The 27,922-nt window shown below is 39.0% G+C and overlaps 1 protein-coding gene across 1 annotated transcript in view; it reads right to left on the minus strand.

Moving 5' to 3' along the window:
- Positions 1–26,914, minus strand: part of ngfra (nerve growth factor receptor a (TNFR superfamily, member 16)) — a 64,429-nt gene extending 37,515 nt beyond the window's left edge. The window contains exons 1-2 of the mRNA XM_030140301.1: positions 26,595–26,914; positions 14,729–14,891 (exon numbers count right to left, since the gene is read on the minus strand). Of these exons, the coding sequence (XP_029996161.1) occupies positions 14,729–14,891; positions 26,595–26,633 (202 nt within the window). The 5' untranslated portion in view covers positions 26,634–26,914. The remainder of the gene's footprint in view (positions 1–14,728; positions 14,892–26,594) is intronic.
- Positions 26,915–27,922: the final 1,008 nt, after the last annotated feature.

Genomic DNA, 27,922 nt, shown 5'->3' on the forward strand with positions numbered 1-27,922 from the left:
TCTGTAAATAAAACCACATGACTGTTCGACAGTCGTTATCTGATGGTACCGATATGTCTGCGTGACAGTTTGGATGGGTTTGTTTTGTTTTGTTTTTTTTCATCTGCTCAGTGGGTGTTGTGTTGAGCAACAGCAGATTGTGAGTGAGAAAAGCCCTGCAGCGATGTCCCAGCACTGGGCTGGAGCTCCAGACTGTTCCTGCAAGTAAACACTGGCACCGACGACAACTCTGAACACCCAACGCAAACAACGCAAACAACACGAACAACAGGAACAAAGACCAAGACGCAGAAGGAGGTGACGACGACATAAACCAGAGGAGGTCAGAGGTCACACACAGGAACATGTGATCAGAGCAGTAAAGTAATACAATAATAACCGATAAAGAAGGAAAACTACAGATAATTTCAGTATTTTAATGTGAGAATTACAACAGCGTCTTAGGGCCACATCGGAAAAATAAAGACACTCTACGACAATAAAGTTGTAATACAATGAGAATAAAGTCGTAGTTTAAAAAAAAAACCTCACAATTTAAAGAAAATAATGTACTTTTATGAGATTAAAGTCGTAATATTTTGAAAATAAGTCATGCTATTAGTGCAATCAGTGCATGTGTTTGGATGGTGGGAGGAGCCAGAGGACCCGGAGAGAACCCACGCAGACATGAGGAGAACATGCGAACTCCACACAATTTCAATGACCAGACATTTCAGGCAACCTTGTTTGGTATGAAAGGCTAACGGTATGAAAGTTATAAAAGGCTAACATTATGAAATGCTAACATTATGTAGGCTAATGTTATGAAAGGCTAACGGTACTAAAGTCATAAAAGGCTAACGTTATGAAAGGCTAATGGTATAAAAGGCTAACTGTATGAAAGTTATAAAAGGATGACGTTATGAAAGGCTAACATCATGAAAGTTTTAAAGGCAAACGTTATGAAGGCTGATGGTATGAAAGTTTTAAAAGGCTAACGTCATGAAGGCTAACGTTATGAAAGGCTAATGGTATGAAAGTTATAAAAGGCTAACATCATGAAAGTTATAAAAGGCTAACGTTATGAAGGCTAACGTTATGAAAGGCTAACGTTATGAAAGTTATGAAAGGCTAACATTATGAAAGGCTAACATTATGAAAGTTATGAAAGGCTAACATTATGAAAGGCTAACGTTATCCTCTGTTTTCCTCATGTTGAATCTGTTTCCATTCCTGCAGCTTCTTGTGTTTTCAGTAAAACCTACAAACTGCTCCTGATCAAGTCATGATAATTTCATAATAGTGAACAAATACTACTGATGGTTTTTGGGTAAAATAAATAAAGTAGTCTGACATGTCCCTGTTTCTAAAAGAGGGCGTTTTTTCTGAACTAATAAAAAAAAAAAAAAAGGCTAAAAGTGTGAGTATACCCCCTTCTCCAGGGACCAGTACACCGCTGCGTATGTATGTCATGCCAAACACCATAAGAACTGTCGCAGTATGCAACGCGATTTCACGAGATCAGTCTCAACAAACTGTCGGAGTGCCGTTGAATTTGTTCGGATGGATTTCGAGACTCTTTGGTGAAACATAATCTGACCTTTTCTGACATACTCAGACAACATGATGTAGTTATGAAGGAAGTGCTGATACATGACTTGAAGGGGAAGGGTCAGGGTAAATCTGCAGTGGGGGGCTGGGGGGGCAGGTGGTGGTGGTGGGGGGGCAGGTGGGGGTGTAAGTTCAGGTTCTTTCTCCGACAAACACCTACACGATCCTACTGAGCGTTCTTCTTGTGTCTTCGTCTGTCGTCACCTCTCCGTCTTATTACCGTCTGGAGGCAGAAGTGACACCGACTGAATGAAAGAACCGCCGGATCTGGACCGTGACGAAGACCAGACCAGACCTGAGAGGGAACCCGGTGTTTGGAGTTGTGAGCTCGAAGCCGTTGTTTTCTTTGCGGTCAAGCTCGACCGCTAAAGCTCTCCTCATTCATTTCAATTATCCCGCTGGGTGCAGGCTTCCTATGCTAATTTAAACTCTCATGCTTGAGCCCCTTCACAGCCCTGGTGCATAAACACCACTAAATATGACCATATGCACCAGTGTGTGTGTGTGTGTGTGTGTGTGTGTGTGTGTGTGTGTGTGTGTGTGTGTTGGACTCATTTATGCTTTCATGTAAAAATGAAAAAAATAGTCCCAGCATCCCAGTCTGTCAGTGTCTGTTCTATGTGGATCAGAACCAGTTGAATGTGTTCTATGTCAGGTTCTGGTCTATGTTCCAGTCCTGTGGTCTGGATGAAGGAGATCAATCTAACTATAGAAGTGGGCGGGAGTTTCACTGAAGGAGAACTCAACTGGTCCAATCACAGTCCATATATGACTTCTATCAGCGATCAATAGGAACTAGACTGACCATGGACCAGTCGAAGGAAAGGAGCAGTTAGAATATTTACAAAAATGAACAAATTAATCTACAAAATGAACAAAAATGAACAAATTAATCAAAAAAAATGAACAAAAATGGACAAATTAATCAACAAAATGAATAAAATAATCAAAAAAATTAACCAAAATGAACAAAATAATCAACAAAATGGATAGAATTAGTCCATATATGACTTCTATCAGTGATCAATAGGAACTAGACTGATATCTGGAACCATCTGCATGTTCTAAACCATCAACATATGGACCAGTAGAAGGAAAAAGGCAATTTTTTTATATTTAAAAAAATTCATCAAAAATTTTAAAATCTGAATTTCTCAAAACTGTGAATAAACTTTGTCCCAAAGAAGATACATAGAAAGCTGGAAATTAATCCGACCAGTACTTAAAGAGAAGAAGGTGTTTGAAAAAATTGCTAACGAAGACGATGACGATTAAGATGATTAAGTCAATGAAGACGACTAAGACGAAGCTGAAGACGTTTCGGACACGGCGCCTTCACAGTAGCCCATGGTTTATCACCCGTCAGCTAAAAAGTGAAACCTCATCAGGGTTCCGGTGTTGTGGGGTGGGGGGTGTTCTTTAATAAAACATGGTCTTGGCTCTAATCGTCCCCAGTCGCCGCTCGTCAGTGCAGTTGATCAGTTTTCCTGTTCAGCGGTGGAAATGACCAGTGGTGAAGGCAGATGTGGAGGGGCCCACGCACTTCAAATGTGCCACTTCAGCCCCCCCCATGAACCCCCCCTTCAAACCCTGATGCATGTCGGCCCCATTAGTGTCATCAATAATGTAGGTCCGCTGGCCTTGAAACTGCCCCGTGATCTACACAATCAGCACTTTAGGTGTAAGCTTTTAGCCAGGCAGTCCACCGTGGTCCAGGGTCCAGGTTTCTGGCCTTTTCTCCGGTCCACCGTGGTCCAGGGTCCAGGTTTCTGGCCTTTTCTCCGGTCCACCGTGGTCCAGGGTCCAGGTTTCTGGCCTTTTCTCCGGTCCACCGTGGTCCAGGGTCCGGGTTTCAGCCCCCACACCGGTTCCTCTGACCTGAACCACTGACCCTCTGCTGACTTTGGATAAATGCACAACATTTGTAAATCTGCGTGTCAGTTTTATTTATTGGTCTTTAAAGCAGACCGTTTCTGTGGGTAATTATCGCCCTGCTTCACTGGTCCACTTCACTTCCTCCAGATTTGAAACAGGTGTTTTTACAAATTACTAAACTATTATTAGAAACCCACATTGATGTTGGACTCACATCCCGTGCCAGTTCTTATGGTATTTAGCGTGACATATGTACGCATTTTCATCATTTCGCGTGTTATTCAACGCCATCTGATCGCGTGTCAATGTACGGCAAGATCTCCAGTTTACATATCTGTAACCTTAACCCTAACTTTAACCTTAACCCTAAACTTAACCCGAACCCTAACTTTAACCCTAACCTTAGCCCTAACCCTAACCTTAGCCCTAACCCTAACCTTAGCCCTAACCCTAACTTTAGCCCTAACCCTAACCTTAGCCCTAACCCTAACCTTAACCCGAACCCTAACTTTAACCCTAACTTTAGCCCTAACCCTAACCTTAGCCCTAACCCCAAATCTGCGTGTCAGTTTTATTTATTGGTCTTTAAAGCAGACCGTTTCTGTGGGTAATTATCGCCCTGCTTCACTGGTCCACTTCACTTCCTCCAGATTTGAAGCAGGTGTTTTTACAAATTAACTAAACTATTATTAGACTAAAGCCGTCATTTAACCGTCACATGTTGAACTCACATCCTGTCTAAAACGCTTTTATTTCTGCCTTCAATTAAATGGAAATTAACTAATAACTGCTGAACTATTTCTGTTTGATTCTACTTTAAACCTGCATTTCACTGCAGTTTACACAGAGATCCTGGACTTTTTTCTCCTCTGTGCTTGTCTAAGAGTTTTAGATCCTTTTCAGGTGAGGATCTGACAAGATGCGTTATTTAAAAAATAGAATAATATGGGAAATATAGGAAATATAAAACTTCTATCTAGAATCAATATCAAGTTGAAAATTTTCATCATATTTATTATGAAAAACACCTGTAAATGTTCTAAACAAAACTTGATGAGATTATAGAAATAAGCTTTCAACTATTTTCCATGTTAGTTTGTCTAGATCAGGACTGTCAAACTCATTTTCATTCAGGGTCCCCCCACATTCAGCCCAGTTTGACCTAAAGTGGATCAGACCAGTCAAATAAGAACAGAATAACCGAGAAAAGTTTTTCTGTTTTCTTTAAGTACAAAACCCCCCATTAAATTATACAAATATTTACATTTTACAAAAACAAAATAAATGTGAATAACCTGAAAAAACTGAGAATTCATTTGAAAAATTCATGCAATTTTAACAATATTATGATTCAACCTATTATTTAGATGTGTACATTACACACAATGTTACACAAACGTGGTAACAGGGAGAATATTGTTAAAATTTTGGAGTTTGGAACTAAAATAACAACAATTTCTGCAATATTATATCTATATAATATATAATATATATATGTTATATCTCAGCTTATTATTAACACAACTTACAGATCACAGTGGATCTACAAATGCAAACATTTAATAACAGACAGAATATTGGTACAATTACACATTTCGTATTGTTCATATTTGTTTTTATTCATGTATTTATTTGTATCTTATTGTGAAAGGGTAGTTTATGAATGTAAATATTTTCATAGTGTAATGTTATTTTTTTCACATAGATGTTTTTCTCTTAATTGTTCAGTTATTATTATAAATTATTATGTTATTCCTTTACTGTAGAGCCCACTGGTCTGTATGTGGAACTAAAATGACTTTAACACATTTAAATGCTAATATCTTCAGTATAATTTTTGCACAGATCATTGTATGTCCATGTTCTTCTTGTTCTTTTTGGTTCTTTCTGTTCATTTGGATCCTGTTGATAGTCTATGTTCACTTTGTGTCTGGTCGTAGACAGAGCCCCTCATTTCACTGACAAAACCATCCATCATCTGATTCAAATACACACACTGGATCTGTCTATGCCCTGGAGAGATCTGCACTAACACATTTACACACACACACACACACATATATATATACATATATATATACATATATATATATACATATATATATATATATATATATATATATATATATATATATATATATATATTTTTTTTTTTTTTTTTTTTTTTTTTTTTTTTTTTTTTTACACAAACTAGTGCGTTGACCCGTGGGAAACCACTGGTTGTAGATGTGGTAGTTTTTACCCTCAGCCCTCGGTGCAGGGTTTTGTCATCAGTTCGTCGTCCATCCATATGTGCAAAAACTTTGCCGTAGATTAAAGACCAAGGGTTTTCAAGTTGTTTGTTTATGTTGGGGAGAGCTGACTTTTGGGAAAACATGTTAGTCTATATTCAAATCAAATTTTATTTATATAGCGCCGAATCATAACAGAAGTTATCTCCTGACACTTTACATACAGAGTTGGTCAAAACCAGGCTCTATATTCAGTTTGTCTGTTCTTTCTTGGTAAACTGCACTGGTATTTTCAGTTGAATAACCTCTCAGCTGACATGTCTGTTTCTGCACAGGACATTTGACACCATGGCAACATGGCCCTATTGTTTATCTGTTGCTAGGTAACCCACTTCAGATCTATGATTTTATGATTGAATGTTGTCAGTAGCGCCTGTGACACGATCATTCTAAAAGGGTTAAATCAGCCCCATTAGCATACGACAAATCTGACGATTCATGATGAATAGAATAAAATAGAATAGAATAGAATGTTTATTTTGTCAGTAGTAGTTTGTCACACATGTAAACACACTCATTACTAGATCATGCCTCACACACACTCCAGTGGGCTCACCATGTCAGGTGCCGGGGAGTAAAATGGTGGGGGGGTTAAGTGCCTTGCTCAAGGGCACATCAGCCAACAACTCTCCACCAGTCCAGGGAATTGAACTGGCAACCCCTCAGTCACAAGCCAACTCTCCAAGTTCAAGGCCACAGCTGCCTCCCAATAAAATAATAATAATAATAATAATAATAATAATAATAATAATAATAAACCAGTCAGATGGTGGATTCTGGAGCTGAACTCTTGTTTGTATCTGAGTGTTTTTCCATCCTCTTCCACTTCCTCCTTCTCCGTTTGCTTCTGCTCAGTTGTTCTGAACTCAGGAAAACCTCCATTTCCCATGTGATTATCCCCTGGGCTCCCAAATTGGAAGTGATTGTGGATTGTGTGTTGGAGCCGTCTGTGATTCTACTTTTCTAAATCCCCAGCGAGGCCTGGTCCAGTCGGCCAACGGGGCCCTCCTTAAACGCTGCACTGACTCGTGATGCTCTGCCTCAGTTTTTAGTTTTTTTTTTTCCTGGGCTGCCTCTCAGATCTTGTTTTTTTTTTTTTTTTTTTTTTTTTTTTTTTTTGATGGTTGACTAAGTGAGGCAGGTCCGCTTGTCTTGTCTCCTGTGACAGCACAGAAAAGTGGAGGAGACTGATAAATATTTCAGGGCTGCTGATGCTGGCACTCGTCCCACACTGGGATAAGGAAAAGGGGGGGGGGGGCTGACAGGATGTGGTGAACTGGGGGGGGGGGGGGGGGCTGTAGTAAATAAAGGTTCACCCATATTTACCACGAGCTCTTCATTTATTCATTTCTGCACCTGGGTGTTTGTAGTTTCTGTACAGGGGCCGGACTCCAGAGCTGGTTCTAGGACCGAGAACCTCCAGACCACAGCGTCATCATCGACCAGGGGGGTCAAACAGACGGTCCAACCAGGGGGGTCAAACAGACGGTCCAAGCATCAAAACCCAACCACCACAAGAGTCCATTGTCTTACCTTAACTTATCTTACTTTACCTTACCATATCTGTTTTTGTCTTACCTTATCTTATCTTACCTTACTTTACTTTACCTTATCTTTTTGTCTTGTCTTGTCTTACCTTATCTTATCATACCCTATCTTATCTTACCTTACTTTACCTTACCTTATCTGTTTTTGTCTTACCTTATCTTATCTCATTTTACCATACCTTATCTTTTTGTCATCTTGTCTTACTTTACTTTATCTTATCTTTTTGTTTTGCCTTGTCTTATCTTATCTCACCTTATCTTTTTGTCTTATCTTATCTTATCTAATCTTTTCTTATCTTACCAATAATGGAACCAGAATCTCTCGGTTCTTCTCAGTTCCTGTTCCTACTTCTTCGTCTCAGGTGCGATCAGTTTTTCAGTATTTCTGCTTTTAGTCCCGTCCTGCTTTACTTTCGCCTTTTGTTCCTTTGGGTCTCATTACGATTTTATCTGCTCTAACAAAAGCAATATTGATACCGACGGAAATGCACTCACACTGGAAATGGACTGCGACCTCCTGGGTATTTGAGTTTAATTGTTGAGTGTTTATCGGCGTGAATACCGCTCCTGTATTCGAGCACAAGATAATTGTTGAGCGTTCCGGGCACAATAGGCTTTTCAATATGGTTTAATTAGCCGGATCAAACGAGTAAAGATGCAGTGATGCAACAGTATGCATGATGAATGAGCGGATCGCGCCCTTTGGTGCCTGGCACTCTAATACAGTTTTATCCACTAATACAGACGATGAGTCATAGCTACAGAAGGAAGGGGGGGGGGAGGGGCTGAAGAAAGCGAGTACAGGATAGAAGAGAGGAGACACAAGTAGAGTTGGTGTGGAGTAGAAAAGAGGCTGCAGGAGACAAAAAAAAAAAAAAAAAAAAAAAGAGCGAGTCCTGCGGTTTTTGGCCCAAATGATTCCAAAATGAAGCTGCGGTTTCCACGTCGACGCATCGCATAGTCCGCCACCGGAATACGAACAAGGCAATGACACGCAAGACAAATTCCTCATGACGTCAAAGCGAAGATAAAGTCCAGACCCCAGTGAAGCTGTTTCTCTGCAGACTTCAGGCACCTTCTGAACTAACGCAATTTCCTGCTTCACTTTATCAAACGTTCGCCGACGATTCTTCATCTAACGGCTGCGACCGGGTTTCAACACGCTGACGCAAATGCATGAGGAGTTCACATTTTTATGCAGATTTTTACCCATTTCTCTACCTTTTCTAACGGTCGTTTGATCTGAATCATGGATGAAGCTCACAGCGACGTTTCATTCATGCATGAGGAGTCGAACTTTAGAGCTGAAACTGGATCAGAATTTACGCAAATGACCTCTAACACTGCACTGTTTAAAGGTGCAATGAGTAATTTCTGCCCCTAGAGGTCTCTCTGTCAAAACAATATGTGACTTGACCAGGTCAGACGAAGCAATGTTTTAAAGTTTAGTTTGTTCATATTCATACTACATCGTTTCATTGTACTGAAAAAGCCATGTTAGCTAATGTAATTTTATGCTAACGTAATATAACTGTCAGCTTATCAAACAGCAAGTTGCTGAGTCTTATGTTAGCTTGGTGGTTAGCGTAAGCCACTGGTCATACATTATGGTACGCTGGATCATTACTGGAATATGTCATTAAATTTGCTCTCTTGAGGAATTAGTGGGTTGCAAAGGGTTACAGGGCAGCATGGTTAGCACCTCCTGTTCCATGTTAGCGCATGTAATTTTATGCTAACGTAATGTAAAATGAGTTAACTTATATATATATGTAAGGGTAGAGACTGCGATCTGGTAGGATCGGCGATTCTACCAGTAGAGACTCCGATCGTAGTCTCTACCAGTAGAAACTCCGATCAGAGTCTCTACTGGTAGAAACTCCGATCCTGCCAGTAGAAGGGTTAGGGTTAGGGTTCGGATCGGAGTTTCTACCAGTAGAGACTCTGATCGGAGTTTCTACCAGTAGAGACTCTGATCGGAGTTTCTACTGGTAGAGACTACGATCGGAGTCTCTACTGGTAGAATCGCCGATCCTACCAGATCGCAGTCACTACCCTGACATATATATGGCAAGTTATCTAACCCAAAAAGACCCACTGCTACTTTTGTGGCAGCTCCCAAATGAAAATTTCTTCCTATTGAATCTTTCTTAAGTGATTTATCACCATTTATTACAATATTATCCTCTATTTTGCATTTGTTTCAGTGAAAATCAAGTTTTTTTTCTTATCTTTAATGCACTTATCATATAGATGTTCATTAAAGCTCAGATTAAAGTTGAGGGGTATTATATCAGAAACAGAATAAATTGAAGAAAAAGTGTGTTTTTCAGTCCAATCTGTCATTAACTGAACATAAACCCAGTGTCTCCATCCACTGTCTTTGATCCAACTCCATGGGTTTTACTGGGGAATCAATGTTGTAGAAGATGCTGGTGTTTCCATGGTAACTACAGAGCCTCTGAACGTCCAAAGGGGCCATGTCTGATGACAATGAAAAGATGAAGAACTGTATTTTACACCAATTATTTACATGGATTGATCGGATTAGTGGATCAGCAGGTGTTAAACAGTTTAGATCAGTAGATGGTTTTGGTTAAAAGTGGATGTTTGGGACTTTATGGGTTAATATTACATTAGTGTGCTTATTAGCTTGGTGGCTAGCATAAGCTAGCGGTGATACATTGTAGTGACTGAAATATGTCAATAAAATATATATGTTCTGCTGAAATAGCCATGTTAGCTAATGTAAATTTATGCTAACATAAGTCAGCTTATATGTATGGCAAGTTGTTTATTTAACATTATGTTACCGTGCTTATTAGCTTGGTGGCTAGCATTAGCTACCGGTCATACATTGTAGTAACCTAGATCAATATTGAAATATGTCAATAAATCTGCTCTTGAGGGATTACTGGGTTGCAAAGGGTTATGGGTCAGCGTTGTTAGCACTTCCTGTTCATTGATGCCCCGTCAGATCGTGTTGGACCTCCACCTTTTCTAACTTTTTCTAAGGGTCATTTGATCTGAATCATGGATGAAGTATGTACTGATGTCTCATTCATACATTAGAGCTGAAACAGGATCAGAACTACGTGAATGACCTCTGTCGGTCTTGACATAAATGTATTAAAGTTTAGTTATGCAAGTTCATGCTATGTCACTTCATTTGACTGAAATAGCCATGTTAGCTAATGTAATTTTATGCTAATGTAACATAAAATGAGTCATCTTATCCAACAGCAAGTCCCTTAGTATTATGTTAGCTTGGTGGCTAGCAATAGCTATTGGTCATACATTGTAGTAAGTAGGATCAGTACTGAAATATGTCAATAAATCTGCCCTTGAGGGATTACTGGGTTGCACAGGGTCATGGGTCAGCGTGGTTAGCACTTCCTGTTCATTGATTCGCAGTCAGAGCGTGTTGGACCTCCACCTTTTCTAACACTGACCTAGTTTGACAGCGCTGGGCTTTGTGAGCGCCTGTTTTCAGCCTGTGGCACTGTGGTGCTCTTCATCTGAACACTTGGCTTCATGCCCTTCTACCCGTCGCTGCAGCTCTGAAGTTCCTCGAGGCGAAAAATAAAACTTCAAAGGGGTGAAATCAGTCAGAGTCGAGGTTTCTAATATATGACAACACCGACGTTAACATCTGTTGTGCAAAATGGGTAATGGTTCATAATTTTCTTTGGACAGAACACATTCCTGCAAACATTCCTCGAAAATTTGCTAAATTGCTTCAAAGTGACATCCAGTTGGTTTTAGTTTAAATACACACTAAAAGTCTGATCCGTATGCGAGTTCTGGAGTCAGCAGTAATCTGATTATGAGAAATCGGATTACCCAATACGCCGATGTCTTTGTGAATGTACATCTGTCAATCTGATTATTTTGTTCTTTTACATCTGCTCATGTAAAAACAATTAAATCACAGAAAACAGAAATGACGTAGTCACACGTGTGCAGAGGGAGATAATAGGAGCTAGGAGTTTACACCACGATGTTTGTACGAACTGCAAAGGTAATCCAATAATGGGCTGAAACGTCCAAACCAGGGTGGTTCAAATATGAGCGTAACTATGTTCCCTGGTACCTGTGTTCCCCAGTACCTAGTACCTATATTCCCTGGTACCTAGTACCTATGTTCTCTGGTATCCATGTTCCACAGTACCTAGTACCTGTGTTCCCTGGTACCTTTGTTCCCCGGTACTTATGTTCCGCAGTACCTAGTACCTATGTTCCCTGGTACCTATGTTCCCTGGTACTTATGTTCCTCAGTACCTAGTACCTAGTTTCCTCAGTACCTAGTACCTATGTTCCCTGATACCTTTGTTCCCTGGTACTTATGTTCCTCAGTACCTAGTACCTAGTTTCCTCAGTACCTAGTACCTATGTTCCCTGATACCTTTGTTCCCCGGTACTTATGTTACGCAGTACCTAGTACCTATGTTCCCTGGTACCTATGTTCCCTGGTACTTATGTTCCTCAGTACCTAGTACCTAGTTTCCTCAGTACCTAGTACCTATGTTCCCTGGTACCTATGTTCCTCAGTACCTAGTACCTATGTTCCCTAGTACCTATGTTTGTTCAATTACCTCCTTCCTAACGTACACATAAACACATCAGATGTAATTACTCTAATTATCTGTTTACTCCTAATTATCACATTTTTATGTCGTGTAAACAGGTTCAGTGTTCAGTAGAAAGTAATCTGATTACCTGTCACAACAGTCACAGACTAGGACCTTTACTCAGTGAAACTATGGGGACGTGGCAGACAAACCCTTGTATTTCCAACCCTGTGGGCCTAACCCTCTGCAGGTGAAAGTCTGTGTTTATGATTCTGCGGTTCTTCTGACCCGTGTGCTGACGGACCTGACCTATACTTTGACGCCTACTTAGAAACCCCTTAAAGGGCAAACAGAGCTGCACAGAACCCCAAACGGACTAGAACCTATTTGTTTGCAGCACAGTGTGTTGATCTTGTGGCTGATGTTGCAGCGTTGGCTCGTCTCCCAGCGCTAATGTTGGACAGCCGGAGCCAAGCTGTAAGCCAACACATTTGGACCCACTTACACACATCAAACATAGGAATTCCTGCCTTATTCCTCGGGACACTCGATAAAAGCGCCGCTGACACTTAATACAAATAAGCAAATTGAAAAATAGACGTTTGTTTTGGCTTTGACGCTGTTATTATTTGGCGTTCTGAGCCCGAGCCGCCATTAAAAACACAGAAATGAAGCATGGATGTAAAGATGACGAAACTCTGGAAGCGTTTCATTAATCGGATGTCGGTGTGTGTGTTTAATGTCAGTGAAGATGCAGAGTTTTGCAGCTGTTCGTCAGTTTACATGTTCTTATATTGGAATTGGATTGTTTCCAGACTTAATTTATTCCCCTTCCATCTAACGTTACAGGAAGTGGAGTCTGTGAAAGTCAAGTGTTTGGAACGAATATGAATCTGTGCATCATTAGTTCTTTTCATATTCAACTGAGAATCTACAGTCAGAAAACGAAAAAAGGACTTGTAATTTAATTATTCATGTACAAATAAAAAAAAAAAAATATGAGTTGTTTTTCATTCTTTCGATTGTACACACAAATTAAAAATTGGAAATAATCAAATGGACCAAATATGGGGTTTCATGTTGACATTTTTGATATCTGATTTGTTTGACCTGGAAGTTACTGACTTCTTTACTTATAGCAATGCATTGTGATAATGATCATAAAAATGTCCTGAAAACACACCACAGACTAGGATAACTTCATTTTACAAGCAGTAAATACTGAACACCTGTATGTTTTTACAGAAAAATTAACAATCTGCTCAATTAATGTAGCATTATTTAGCAATATTAATTTAAAAATGTCCCAGAAACGCACAACAGACTAGTGTAGCCTTAATGCTACAAGCTGTAAATACTGAACACCTGTGTTTTTGTAGAAAAATCTGCAATTTAGTCAATTAATGTAGGGTTTTAAATAGGAACATCACAGTCAAGACGGTCATCTGAACTCTTATGGTAATACACAGTGAAAATATTCATAAAAATGTCCTGAAAACACACCATAAACTAGCATAGCTTTAATGCTACTAGCTGTAAATATTGAACACCTGTATGTTTTTGCAGAAAAATCAGCTAACTACTCAATTAATGTAGGGTTTTAAATGGGAACATCACAGTTAAGACACAAATCTAAACTTTTATAGCAATGCAAGGTGATAATAATCATAAAAAATCCCAAAATCACACCACAGACTAGCATAGCTTTAATGCTACAAACACTATTTTTTACTTGTGTGTTTGCAGAAAAATCAGCAATCTAGTCAATTAATGTAGCACTAATTAGCCATATTAATATAGAAATGTACAGAAAACGCACCATAGATTAGCATAGCGTTAATGCTACAAACTGTAAGTATTGAACACCTGGATTTTTATTTTTATTTTTTTTCAGAAAAAATCAGCTAATTATTCATTTAATGTCGGGTTTTAAATGGGAACATCACAGTACAGACACACATCTGAACTCTTATAATAATAGAAGGTGATAATAATTATAAAAATGTCCTGAAAACACACCATAAACTAGCATAGCTTTAATGCTACCAGCTGTAAATATTGTTGAATATCTAAACTCTTATATCAATGCAAGTTGATGAGAATCATAATAAAAATGTCCCAAAAACACAACACAGACTAGCTTAGCTTTAATGCTACAAGCTGTAAATATTGAATACAATATGTTTTTTGCTGAAAAATCCACAATTTAGTCAATTAATGTGGGGTTTTAAATGGGAACATCACAGTTAAGAGACAAAACTGAAATCTTATAGTAATGCAAGGTGATAAAAATTTTTAAAAATGTTCTGAAAACACACCACAGATTAGCGTAACGTTAATGCTACTAGCTGTAAATATTGTTGAATATCTAAATTCTGACAGCAATGCAAGTTGATGAGTCATAAAAAAAAATGTCCCAAAAACACACCATAAACTAGCATACATGTAATGCTAAGAGCAGTAAATATTGTTAACTTGTGTATTTTTGCAAAAAAACCAGCAATCTAGTCAATTAATGTAGCATTAATTAGCAATATTAATACAGAAATGTACAGAAAACGCACCACAGACTAGCGTAGCTTTAATGCTACAAGCTGGTACTATTGAACACCTGTATCAGCTAATTATTCAGTTAATGTGGGTTTTAAATGAGAACGTCACAGTACAGACACACATCTGAACTCTTATAGTAATACAAGGTGATAATCATAAAAATGTCCTGAAAACACACCATAAACTAGCATAGCGTTAATGCTACTAGCTGTAAATACTGAACACCTGTGTTTAATTGTATGTTTCTTCGTCTTTGCGCTCATGTCTGGTGATGGTGTCGTGTCGGTGGGCGTCTACTCACTGTCTAAACACTGTGCGCAGACCGTCTGTTTGGCGCCACACGGCTCGACCACGCCCTCTCCGGGCGGACACTGTTTGCAGCATTCTCCGTCGTCGGTGTACTGACCCGAGTCGCACGGCAGCAGCAGCGCCCGCTCCGTCTTCGATGACGCCGCCGACGCCACCTAGAAAACACAGCAGCACAGGACGACGTCAGAAACACGAACAGTCAGTAAATCAGTGCGACCACGCCCCCTACTGGTAGTTTTTGGAGCTTCATCTCCTGCACTGGGATCGTCCAAAGTGACTGGACAGCCTTTTGTCCACTATTGGCCCGTCGTTGTATGACTGTCTTTAAGCAGAGGGAACCTCTGCCTCCCACTTCTGTGCAACAGGTGCATGATTTACTTTTCTTTTCAAAGTTGGAAAAGATTAAGTTTTCCGTTTGTGGACAAATTAATTTGTTTTAGCAACAACGGAATCCTTTTTTCTCTACTGTTACAAGCGTGTCCTGCTGTCTCCGACGTCCTTTTGATAGAGAAATGTGTTGTTAGTTTACATTAAATTAATTAACTCTGAATCAGCCCTGAGCATTGGAAAGAGGAGCTGATAACATTATTTATCTTGTTTTTTTTGTTGTGTTTTTTTGGTTTGTTTTTGGGTTTATTTCTTCTTTTTTGGGGGGTTTAATAGGTTTGTAGGTTTGTTGTATAATTTGTTTATTTTTTTTATACTGTGTCTGTGTGGCTCCTTATCTATAAGTACACATTTATGTAAATGTATAATTTGAAATAATTAAAAAAAAAGAAAAAAAAGGAACACGAACCATCACACAAACACTGAACTAATGGATGGAAACCACTGCCAGGTGTTGGACCTGTGCCTTCAGTCTAACCTTCAGGACGGATCATAAATCATGGTGTCTTTACGAACGTCGGACCCTCGTTGGAGGCCGCTCGTCTAAACTGCTGTAATAACTGCCCTGAAGACACATCAGCTCTAATAGTAAAGCGACGACACGACCCACAGGCTGACGTACGAACTGTCGAAGCGGAAACCAGCTGAGGACGACAGCTTCAACACAAACACAAACCCGACCGTTGGGTTTCTGTCTGTAGGTGGGGCTGTGTACCGGTAAGACTGCCCATACAATACAAAGCACAATACTAAGATCACAATACCATGTATCACAATATATCACGATACTGTTAATAAGACGATATTTTTCGTTTTGTTTCTGTTTTTAAAAGATTATTTCCTGGAAAAACCTATAGTGCAGCATTTGGATTCTCACCTAAATTTAATCAGTTCCTTGTGCCAGTATCAACGTTTCCTGAAAATTTCATTAAAATTCTTCCATAACTTTTTGAGTTATCTTGCTAACAGACAAACAAACAAACAGACAAAAAACAAACAAACAAGAAACAAACAGACAAACAAAAAAGAAACAGACAAACAACATAACAGACACCAACAACAAACAAATGAACCTCTATAAAAACATAACCTCCGCTGTTTCTTGGCGGAGGTAAAAAATAATAACCTGTGTACATGCGTGACGACATCGGAGTATTGGCGACAAATCTAGTCATTTAATCCGATTTGTCATCATCAGATAAAGCCGATCAGATTCACCTGCTTACACGATCAATAATAATCGTGTAACTGCAGACATCCTTTAATGACGGCAGTACTGGTGTGGATGTAAACGGACTCAGTGCGTCTATAATCGTTCGTTTCTGTCGTAGTTGAACCGTCGTCTCTACGTCGACCTCCACTCGGATGTGAACCAATCAGATCGTCTGACGGGTCGAACATGAGCCACTGCTGTCGACAGGTGGTTATCTCACCGCCGTTAATGACCTTGTTTTACCTCGGTGTGATTTAACCCCGGGGCTTCATTTCGAACCCGTCGGACTCCTCTTTCATCCGCCGTCACAAATCCCATCTTTGTCGAACCTTTAACCTAAACTTAATCGACTGAAATCTTTGTTCCGCCTTAAAAACGCCGTCTCAACCGTGTCCTCACAAAGACGGAAACGCTGCTCGTCACACTCTTCTTTCCCACAAATCCAACCTTCTGTCTCTGCAGGTTCACAGCTCCGGGTGTGGAATCGATTTCATGTCGTTTTATAATAGACTTTTAAGTTTTTTCCTGCAGCCGTGGCCTGATTTGCATATTAATTACACCTGTGTCGCGTAGACGTGTTCTGCTGATACACTTTACTGAAGGTTCTTCTCTTTCATCTTCAGATAAATACATAATTATCGATATCGGATGGTGAAATTATTTTTTGGGGCACAGTTTTCGGATGCGCTGTAACCACATATCACCACTAGGACACGCCAAAGCACATGCACTACTATTTTAAAATACAAATAAAAATACACCGTATATGTTTTCAGTCGTTTATTTTATTTATTTATTCGTTATCCTCATTAGCATAGTCACCTATGTCATCTACTATCTGTCCAAAAGTATGTGGACACGTTGAATCCAGGTGTTTCTTTTCTAACAGAGTCTGGGATAGAAAGCAATGATGACTAATGTCAGAATAGTTTTATATTATGGGATAAATATCAGTGCTTTGGTTAGTTTTCTTTATTTCTAGTCCTGGAGGATGGATCAGAGATGACTAGGCAGGGGATCCTGGGTGAGTCAATGAGTAAAAAAGACCAAAATAATCAACAAAATGAACTAACAAAATCAACAAAAATGAACAAAATTAATCAACAAAATGAACCAAAAATAATCAACAAAATGAACAAAACTGAACAAAATAATCAGCAAAATGAATAAAAAAAATCAACAAAATGAACAAAGTAATCAACAAAATGAACAAATAATCAACAAAATCAACAAACAAAATCAACAAAAATGAACAAAATAATCAACAAAACTGAACAAAATAATCAGCAAAATGAACAAAATAATGAACAAAATGAATAAAAAAAATCAACAAAATGAACAAAAAATCAGCAAAATTTACAATATTAACAAAATAATCAACAAAATGAACAAAGTAATCATCAAAATGAAAAAAATAATCAACAAAATGAACAAAAAAATCAACAAAAATGAACAAAATTAATCAACAATGAACCAAAATAATCAACAAAACTGAACAAAATAATCAGCAAAATGAACAAAATAATCAACAAAATGAATTTTTAAAAAAATCAACAAAAAAACCAACAAAATTTACAATATCAACAAAATAATCAACAAAATGAACAAAGTAATCAACAAAATGAACAAACAAAATCAACAAAAATGAACAAAATTAATCAACAAAATGAACCAAAATAATCAACAAAATGAACAAAACTGAACAAAATAATCAGCAAAATGAACAAAATAATCAACAAAATGAATAAAAAAATCAACAAAATGAACAAAAAAATCAACAAAATTTACAATATTAACAAAATAATCAACAAAATGAACAAAGTAATCAACAAAATGAACAAGAAAATCAACATAATGAACAAAAATGAACAAAATAATCAACAAAATGAACAAAAAAATCAAAATAATCAACAAAATAATCAACAAAATCAACAAAAAATCAACAAAATAATCAAAATCAACAAAAAAACAACAAAATGAACAAAATAATGCAAAAAAAATGAATTAAAAATCAACTAAATTAACAAAAAATCAACAAAATGAACAAATATGAACAAAATAATCAACAAAATGAACAAAGTAATCAACAAAATTAACAAAATAATCAGTACAATGAACAAAAAATCAACAAAACGAACCAAAATTTTTTTTTTTAAAAAATCAACAAAAATGAACCAAAAAAACCCCAAAAATCAACAAAATGAATGAAGTTGCTCACACGCCCTTACACTGTGTTCACCCCTGGTTCATGGTTCTTCTCTGAGCGCCCTCTAAAGGGTTAAGGGGTGATGGTGGGTCCTGAAGACCAGACCAGTTGAGAACCACTGGACTAAATGAACCCAAACCTGTTTAAACTCCACTTAAATCCAGATTATACACAGTACTGACAGACTATCATGTACGACTGGTTTATTTTTATTCCTGTTTTCGTAGATCCTTCTTTGATGGGACTCGTAGCGCCCTCTGCTGTCGTTCCTCCACTGACGCTGACTCTGAAACTGTCCTCTTTTTCTTGTGCATTTGTTCCGATCTGCTTCGTTTTATCACCTCGTTGCGTTTTTTCAGACCAGTTTCTGACAGAGACGCCACGCAGCGTCACTGGCAGAAGAACTGAGGCGTGTTTTTCGCTGGTGTCCGACAATGTTAAATAAAAGGAATTCGTTTCCAGACGTTCTCCGAACAAAGAAAATCAGTGTGTGGAAGCTGCTTTTATGTCCTGCGGCTTTTATTATGTCAAGAGAAAAAGCTCATTTCCACTTAATTCACATTTGCTGAGACATCGATTCAATCTTTTCTGTCTTTCTCGCTCTGGTTTGTGCCCCCCCCCCCCCGCCCCCCCCCCGCCCCCCTCCTCTTTCTGCCGTCCCTGCTTTCATTCAGAAACAGATGTACTGAGCAGCCAGCAGCTCTTTTTTCATTCTCGCTGCTCCATGTTCTGCTCATTCCGTCCTAACGTAGCGCTTTTATTAGTTTTTGCAAATTTATCTTCGGACGCTGCCCCCGAAAACCTCACAGAGCAGAGGGAGGATTCACGTCCATACTCCCTTTTCCTGTGACATCTATCTGGAATATCGCTCAGTTCACAGTTTAACCCTTTAACCCCTGACGTGTCACCGGTGAGCGTCCTGAATGTACGGTTTATTTTAAATATTCATATAAATTCAACCTTTTACTCAATGGGAAAAATTCCAAATGGTGCTGAGAGAATAGACTTAAAATAAAAATAAAACCAAAAATATGTGACAGTCACAATCAGCAAAATGAACAAAATAATCAACAAAATGAACAAAAATGAACAAAATAATCAACAAAATGAACAAAAATGAACAAAATAATCCACAAAATGAATTTATAAAATCAACAAAATGAACAAAAAAATGAACAAAATGAACAAAAAAATCAAGAAAATGAACAAAAAAAAAGAATCAAAATCAACAAAAATCAAGATGTGTTAAACAATTCAACAGCTTCCCCTTCACTCATGTTTAACTCTTTAACCCCCGACGTGTCACCACTGACACGTTTGGAATGTAGGATTTATTTAAATATTCATAGAAATTCAACCGTTCGATCAATAGGAAAAAGTTCAAAACGTGCTGATAGAATAGACTTTGTTCTTTCCATTGACATCTGAGCATGCTCAGTTCAGCCCCCATCACCACCTGTGGAATGGAGGTAAAACCCAGAGCAGTGAGTGAGACCGACTCAGTATAAAAATAAGGTTGATATTTGTCAAAAGCAAACTCCACACTGACATTTTAATCTAGTTTTTAACAGGGATGTCCCGATCCGATCTACACATCGGTATCGGCCGCCGATCTGGCATCTTTTAGAAGATCAGATTTAGTCACGAGATCGGGCTGATCCAGACCCAGTTCTGGGGCGGGGCTAAACACATGTCCTGCCCCCTCAAATTAAAGTTTCCAAAAGCAGAGGAAAGGAAAATTAGCTGCACAACAGCGGGAGGTTTAGAGGAATGAGTAAAACATCACTGTAACGTGATGCACAAGTCGGGTTTTTTTCAACCCACGGGGCTTTTGGGGAATTATTTGACCCGACCCAACGCGACCCCCTGAAAACTGTCCTGATCAAGACCTCACAGACATCAACGTGTAGGATTCAGATCAGATGTTACTTATATTGTTCATAGTTTATAGCTGTATTCTGTTTTTGTTTTTGTTTTTTTTTTTGGGGGGGGGGGGGGGGGGGGCTGGCCCACCAAAGGTTCGAAATTGTCCCACAGTCCAAATTTGGAAAGAACAAAAATGATACTAAAGTTATTAGGAGTCAAATGTGTCATAGTTGTTTTAGTTCAGGTTCCACATTCAGACCAACTGGGATCTACAGTCAGATAATAGAATAATAACCTAGAAAGACTCATGTCCATATGGCAAACACTGACCATAAAACTGACTTTGACTTCTGACTTCAGTTTAGTGGTCAGTGAAATATTAATCATACAGTATTACTTCATAGAAAAGGCTGAAAATGTTAAAAACAGACCAAAAATTTACATATTTACACTGAAATGGTACTTGTCCTGTTGGGTTTAGGGTACGAGTCTGATGCATAAACCAGTCAAATGTGATCTGTGAAGCTGAACCCACATGAAGGGGCTGGACTTTATAATATATGTGGAGCCACAGGATCCAGAAAACAGGTTTTTGGGCCATTGTGTGAAGTTTTGACAGTTTTAAACGGCAAATTCAGGTGAAATTCCTTCAGCAGCAGCGTGGACACATGTATTAAAAAAAAAACAAAAAAAAACCCTGTGGTGCTCCAGCTGTGACACGCTCAGTTTGTACTGTCCCTAATTTTACGGCCAATTGGAGGGTTTATTTGTAAATGTAATGGTAGAAAAGCCCCGCCCCCCCTTTAAAGCAGCTGTCATAACATAGGCCCCTCCCCCTCCCATCCAAACTGCTGAGGCGCACCGTTAGAACAGCTGCTGTGGAAATGCAGAGGATGAACCCAGGTTTAGAACCGACAACCTCCAACACGACAGGTTCATCCTGTACTCCAGTAGTCCCCAACCTGTGTTCTACTACAGACCAGTTTCATGCATGAACATTGTCTGAGGACCAGGTAGAGGTGGGGGGGGGGGCAATAAGAAAAACCTTTGTGAGTTCAGAGCATGTGATCTGAAACACTTACACTGTGTATCAGGCAAATACAGTGATTCTACAGCAGGGGTCTCAAACATGCGGCCCGGGGGCCAAATGTGGCCCACCAAAGGTTCCAGTCCGGCCCGTGAGGTGAATTTGCAAAGTGCAAAAATTCCAGTCAAGGCTGTGGAACTCATTTTAGTTCAGGTTCCACAGACAGACCAATACGATCTAAAGAAAATAATAATAGCAAAAAAATTTTTAAAATTAAATTATACATATATATATATATATATATATATATATATATATATATATATATATATATATATATACATTGTGCACCTCTTTTCCTTTCCCCTACCTTCAGAAACTTGTATTTGGGTATGACATTTGTTGCCCGCACTGGCCCGGCGTTCACTCTGCCCCTAGATTCAAGCGTCGCTAAGTATCAAATCAAATACGTGACATTTCGGTAAATGAGTCACATGCAGCGGACAAATGTTTGAACAGATTGGAGGGATTCCACCCTTTAGAAGAAATGGAAGCTTTGACAGTGTTCCAGTGGACCTGGTGTGGTCTGTTTGGACCTGGTGTGGTCTGTGTAGACCTGGTGTGGTCTGTTTGGACCTGGTGTGGTCTGTTTGGACCTGGTGTGGTCTGTGTAGACCTGGTGTGGTCTGTTTGGACCTGGTGTGGTCTGTTTGGACCTGGTGTGGTCTGTTTAGACCTGGTGTGGTCCGTTTAGACCTGGTGTGGTCTGTTTGGACCTGGTGTGGTCTGTTTAGACCTGGTGTGGTCTGTTTAGACCTGGTGTGGTCTGTTTAGACCTGGTGTGGTCTGTTTGGACCTGGTGTGGTCTGTGTAGACCTGGTGTGGTCTGTTTGGACCTGGTGTGGTCTGTTTAGACCTGGTGTGGTCTGTTTGGACCTGGTGTGGTCTGTTTGGACCTGGTGTGGTCTGTTTAGACCTGGTGTGGTCCGTTTAGACCTGGTGTGGTCTGTTTGGACCGTTTCTGCCTCAACACCATGTTGGCTACGTTCTGACCAAAACAATGCAGCGTACGCGTGATGTCATCACGCATGTGCAACGAAGGCAGAATCGATAAGCAGGCAGGCAAACGATTCCAAGGAATCAAGCTACTGGGATCCGGTTCTCTAAAAGAACCGGTTCTCAATCCCATCCCTACTTCTAAATGCATCTTTCTGTTTGCAGGTAGTCTGTGACCCCTCAGTCTGTGACCCCTCAGTCTGTGACCCCTCAGTCTGTGACCCTTCTTCAGTCTGTGACCCCTCAGTCTGTGACCCTTCAGTCTGTGACCCCTCAGTCTGTGACCCCTCAGTCTGTGACCCTTCAGTCTGTGACCCTTCAGTCTGTGACCCCTCAGTCTGTGACCCCTCAGTCTGTGACCCTTCAGTCTGTGACCCCTCAGTCTGTGACCCCTCAGTCTGTGACCCTTCAGTCTGTGACCCTTCAGTCTGTGACCCCTCAGTCTGTGACCCCTCAGTCTGTGACCCCTCAGTCTGTGACCCTTCAGTCTGTGACCCCTCAGTCTGTGACCCCTCAGTCTGTGACCCCTCAGTCTGTGACCCTTCTTCAGTCTGTGACCCCTCAGTCTGTGACCCTTCAGTCTGTGACCCCTCAGTCTGTGACCCTTCAGTCTGTGACCCCTCAGTCTGTGACCCCTCAGTCTGTGACCCCTCAGTCTGTGACCCTTCTTCAGTCTGTGACCCCTCAGTCTGTGACCCTTCAGTCTGTGACCCCTCAGTCTGTGACCCCTCAGTCTGTGACCCCTCAGTCTGTGACCCTTCTTCAGTCTGTGACCCCTCAGTCTGTGACCCTTCAGTCTGTGACCCCTCAGTCTGTGACCCTTCAGTCTGTGACCCCTCAGTCTGTGACCCCTCAGTCTGTGACCCCTCAGTCTGTGACCCTTCTGCAGACCCATTGTTTCCTTGTTTCTTTCAAAAAAAGTTCTCCGGTGAATTTTGTTTGGCTCATTTCTTTAGCTCATGTTTCTGCTGGTTCATGAAATGGCACCAGAGTCCAGAGCGGTTCTGAGGCGAGGCCGGAAACAGTCACTTTTCAAAATAAAATCTCTGCAAGACTAATGGAAAAAATTGCTTTAATATTAACCACAATTTTTTTTTCTTTGCGGCCCGGTACTGGTCTGGGGACCAGGGGTTGGGGACCACTGTAGTAGTAGACGATAAAACCACCTGTACCTGCACATGTACTGTAGCTTATCCACATCTGCAGTACTGCAAAAAGGACTGGAAATACGAAAGTAAATAATACTGTGAATAGCACTACAAAAAGTACTGTAAAAAGTACAGTAAATACTACTGTAAATACTACTTTAAATAGTACTGTAAATACTACTGTGAATAGTTTCTATATACTAAACTTGTTTTTCTATTGTGTCTTTGTATCTGTTTTATTATTGGATGGAGGTGAAACGGAACATTTCACTGTGGACTGGACGAAAAAGAACTGTATAGAACAAATATATCTTATCTTATCTTATCAGATGTGGACTGGATGGACTGGACTGTAAATATTGTGTCTGTTCATATTCTATATCCATTTTTATTTTTCTTTATTCTATTTAGCTCTATTCTCATTTTACATTTGAAACATTTCATATTTCATTTTCTTACCTTATTTTTACTTTTTGGTAAAGTTAAATTCACTCTGTGTTTTATTATTAATATTGTTTCACTGTCTGGAGTCACACAATGACAATAAAGCCTATTCTATTCTATTCTATTCTATTCTATTCTATTCTATTTCACTTTTTGACACCACATCCTAACAACATTTATTTTCTGACCCAGATTTCCATTGAAATAAAGCAGTTTCTGTTAAATGCAGAACAGTACAGTCGATGCCGTTTCAGTATCATCCCACCTGTTCATATTCGAACAGAACCAGAACTGTGTCGGGTCGGTTGGTTCTGTTCACGTCTGTTTTATTAAACCACCGCCTGTGGACGTGTGGACGCAGCCCAACACCAACACACAAACCTCAGCCTTAAACAAACTCATCCCAGCTCCACTGACAAACTTTCCCTGCATGGATGAGCAGGGAAGAGCGCCTCTAGTGGTGAGAACCGAAAACAGCAACAAACAGCTGAGAGTGTTAAAGGCTGCAACAGCTGCATGTGTCTGCAGAAAAAACAGACATTTAAGCTCTAAATGTGAGGTTTTATAAGGAAAGATGACAGTAAAGACCCAAAACACAACTCATATAGCAATGCAAGGGGAAAATAATCTGAAAAATAAGCAAAATAGTATAACTCCACAGCAGCATCGACACAAACAAACAGATATGAAACTGTAAAATAATATAATTTATGTTAATGTGCACCTGCAGAAGAGGACTGAAACTCATTTATCTGCAGGATTTTGGTTAAAATATGAACAAAAACACACAGTATAATGTTCCATCTTGAAGGAATTTCATATCTGAATCTAAACAATGTTGGAAATATCATCAAAACAACAAAATATATGCAGATATTTAATGCAACAACTTTACATATTATAGCTTTAATGCTATGAGCAGTAAATATTGTACATTTTGGCAAAAAAAAAAAAAAAAGTCCAAATAAATGTCCAGAAAAAACAAAATACAAGCACACTTCAGACCCAGACCAGGATTAAAACACTTTGGCACAAACCAACCAGATGTGAAACTGTAAAATAAGATAATTTATGTTAATGTGCACCTGCAGAAGAGGAGTTAAACTCATTTATCTGCAGGATTTTTGTTAAAATATGAACAAAAACACACAGTATCCTGTTCCATCATGAAGGAATTCCATATCTGAGTCTAAACCGTGTTGGAAATATCAAAACAACACAATATATGCAGATATTTAATGCAATAACTTTACATATTATAGCTTTAATGCTTTTATGTCGATGTTAAGAGCATTATGAGTAAATATTGTACGTTTTGGCCAAAAAAATAATTAATCTAGTCCATTAAAGTGAGGTTTAACACGAGCACAAAACAGTAAAGACACACATCTGAACTCATATAGCAATGCAAGGGGATCATAATCATAAAAAAGTAATGATAATAAAAACACACCTCAGACCAGGATTAAAACACTAGCTTAAACCAACCACATATGAAACTATAAAACAATGGATGTAAATGTGCACCTGCAGGACTTAAACCAATGTATTTGCAGAATTTTTGTTGAAATATTAACACAAACCCACAGTATCATGTTTATCATGTTCCATCATAAAGGAATTTAACCTCTGAATCATCTCAGTGCAGGAAATACTGATACACAGATCAACAAAATAGCCAATATATAGATATTTAATGCAAAAACTTGACATATTATAGCTTTAAAGCAGTAAATATTGTACGTTTTGGCCAAAAAAAATCAGTAATTTAATCCTTTAAAGTATGGTTTTATATGAACATAAACCTGTACAGACACACATCTGAACTCATAAAGCAACAAAAGTGAAAATAATCATAAAAATGTAAAAAAACAAACAAACAAACAAACAAACAAAAAAACCAGATGCACCTCAGACTCAAACCAGGATTAAAACACTTGAGCACAAACCAACCACATATGAAACTAAAAAATAATGGACGTTAATGTGCACCTGCAGAAGAGGAGTTAAACTAATGTATTTGCAGGATTTAAAAATATACATGTATTTATCATGTTCCGTCATAAAGGAGTTTAACTTCTGAATCTAAACAATGCAGGAAATATTTATGCACAAATCAACAAAAGAGCAAATATAGAGATATTTCATGCAAAAACTTGACATATTAATGCTTTTATGCTAATGTCAGGAGCATTATGAGTAAATATTGTACGTTTTGGCCCAAAAAAAAACATCAGTAATTTAATCCTTTAAAGTGTGGTTTTATATGAACATGAACCAGTGCAGACACACATCTGAACTCATAAAGAAACACAAGGTGAAAATAATCAGAAAAATGTCCAAAAAAAAAAAACAAAATCCAGATGCACCTCAGACCCAGACCAGGATTAGAACACTTCAGATTAAACCGACCACATATGAAAGTCTAAACTACCAGACTTGTGCGCGCGCACGGCAGTAGTTCCAGGGGTGCTCGTGCAGGTTCGGTGTGTCCGGTGCTCGGTGCCTTACCAGTGCGCACAGAAGCAGCAGCGGTGCGGTCCGCGTCATCCTGCGTCTGCGGCTGGAGGCACAACCAAGCAGAATGAGTGCAGAGAACTAGGAGGAGCAGGAGCAGGAGCAGGAGCAGGAGCAGGAGGAGGTCCGCTCAGCAGGAGGGCGCATTTTAATTCCACCGGCTCTGATCAGTGAGTCTGTCCGCGTGCACCGGAGACCCTGGACCGGACCACGACGGTGTGTCCTCCACAAGCAACACTAACACACTAACACAGAAAGACGGAGGAGGAGGAGGAGGAGGAGGAATATGAAGAAGAGGAGGAGGAGGAGGAGGAGGAGGTCCGTCCGGTCCGGAGTCCTGCTCCACTGCAGGAGGAGGAGGAGAGAGAGAGCAGGGGGCACGTGCACCATCCGGTTTATTACCCTGATGATACTCCTGCAGTAAGACTATACCCCCCCACACACACACACACACACACACACACACACACACACACACACACACACACACACACACACACACACAGCAGGAGCACAGCTGATCCATGAACATTTACAGTAAAAACAGAACAGTTCATGTTTAAGGCTTTTATGGGAAAAAGAAAAGAAAAGTTTATTCTGTACTAAAAAAAAAACAACTGACAAATCATCTATTCACAGGTGGAACTGTAAGATAAGATATAAGATATAAGATAAGATAAGATAAGATAAGATAAGATATAAGATAAGATAAGATAAGATAAGAGATAAGATAAGAATAAGTAAAAATAAAGACAAATCCAAAATCAAAAAGCTTTATACAATTTACAGCAACGCACATGATTTAGGATCAATAAAGTCTATCTATCTATCTATCTATCTATCTATCTATCTATCTATCTATCTATCTATCTATCTATCTATCTATCATTGACCATTATTATCCATCCATCCACTTTTTTTTTTTTTTTTTCCCTTTTTTTATTGTCTATTTGTCAACATTATCAACATGTTTTCTCCATTATTACATTTCTATTAATTTTGTTTATTATTTTGTTCATTTTCTTGCTCATTTTGGTCAAATTTTATCCATTTAATTTCATTTTTGTTCATTTTTCATTGATTTTGCTGCTTATGTTTGTGCATTTTTTGTCCATTTTGTTTTTCATTTTGCTCATTTTTTTACTCACTTTGTTGCTCATGTTCATCATTTGTATTCATTTTGTTAGTATCTATCTATCTATCTATCTATCTATCTATCTATCTATCTATCTATCTATCTATCTATCTATCTATCTATCTATCTATCTATCCTTTCTGTTCATTGTGCTACTTACTTCTGTTGTTTTTGTCCATTTTCTTTT

The sequence above is a fragment of the Sphaeramia orbicularis genome, chromosome 8 (genome assembly GCF_902148855.1).
Source record: "Sphaeramia orbicularis chromosome 8, fSphaOr1.1, whole genome shotgun sequence".
Taxonomy (NCBI): domain Eukaryota; kingdom Metazoa; phylum Chordata; class Actinopteri; order Kurtiformes; family Apogonidae; genus Sphaeramia; species Sphaeramia orbicularis.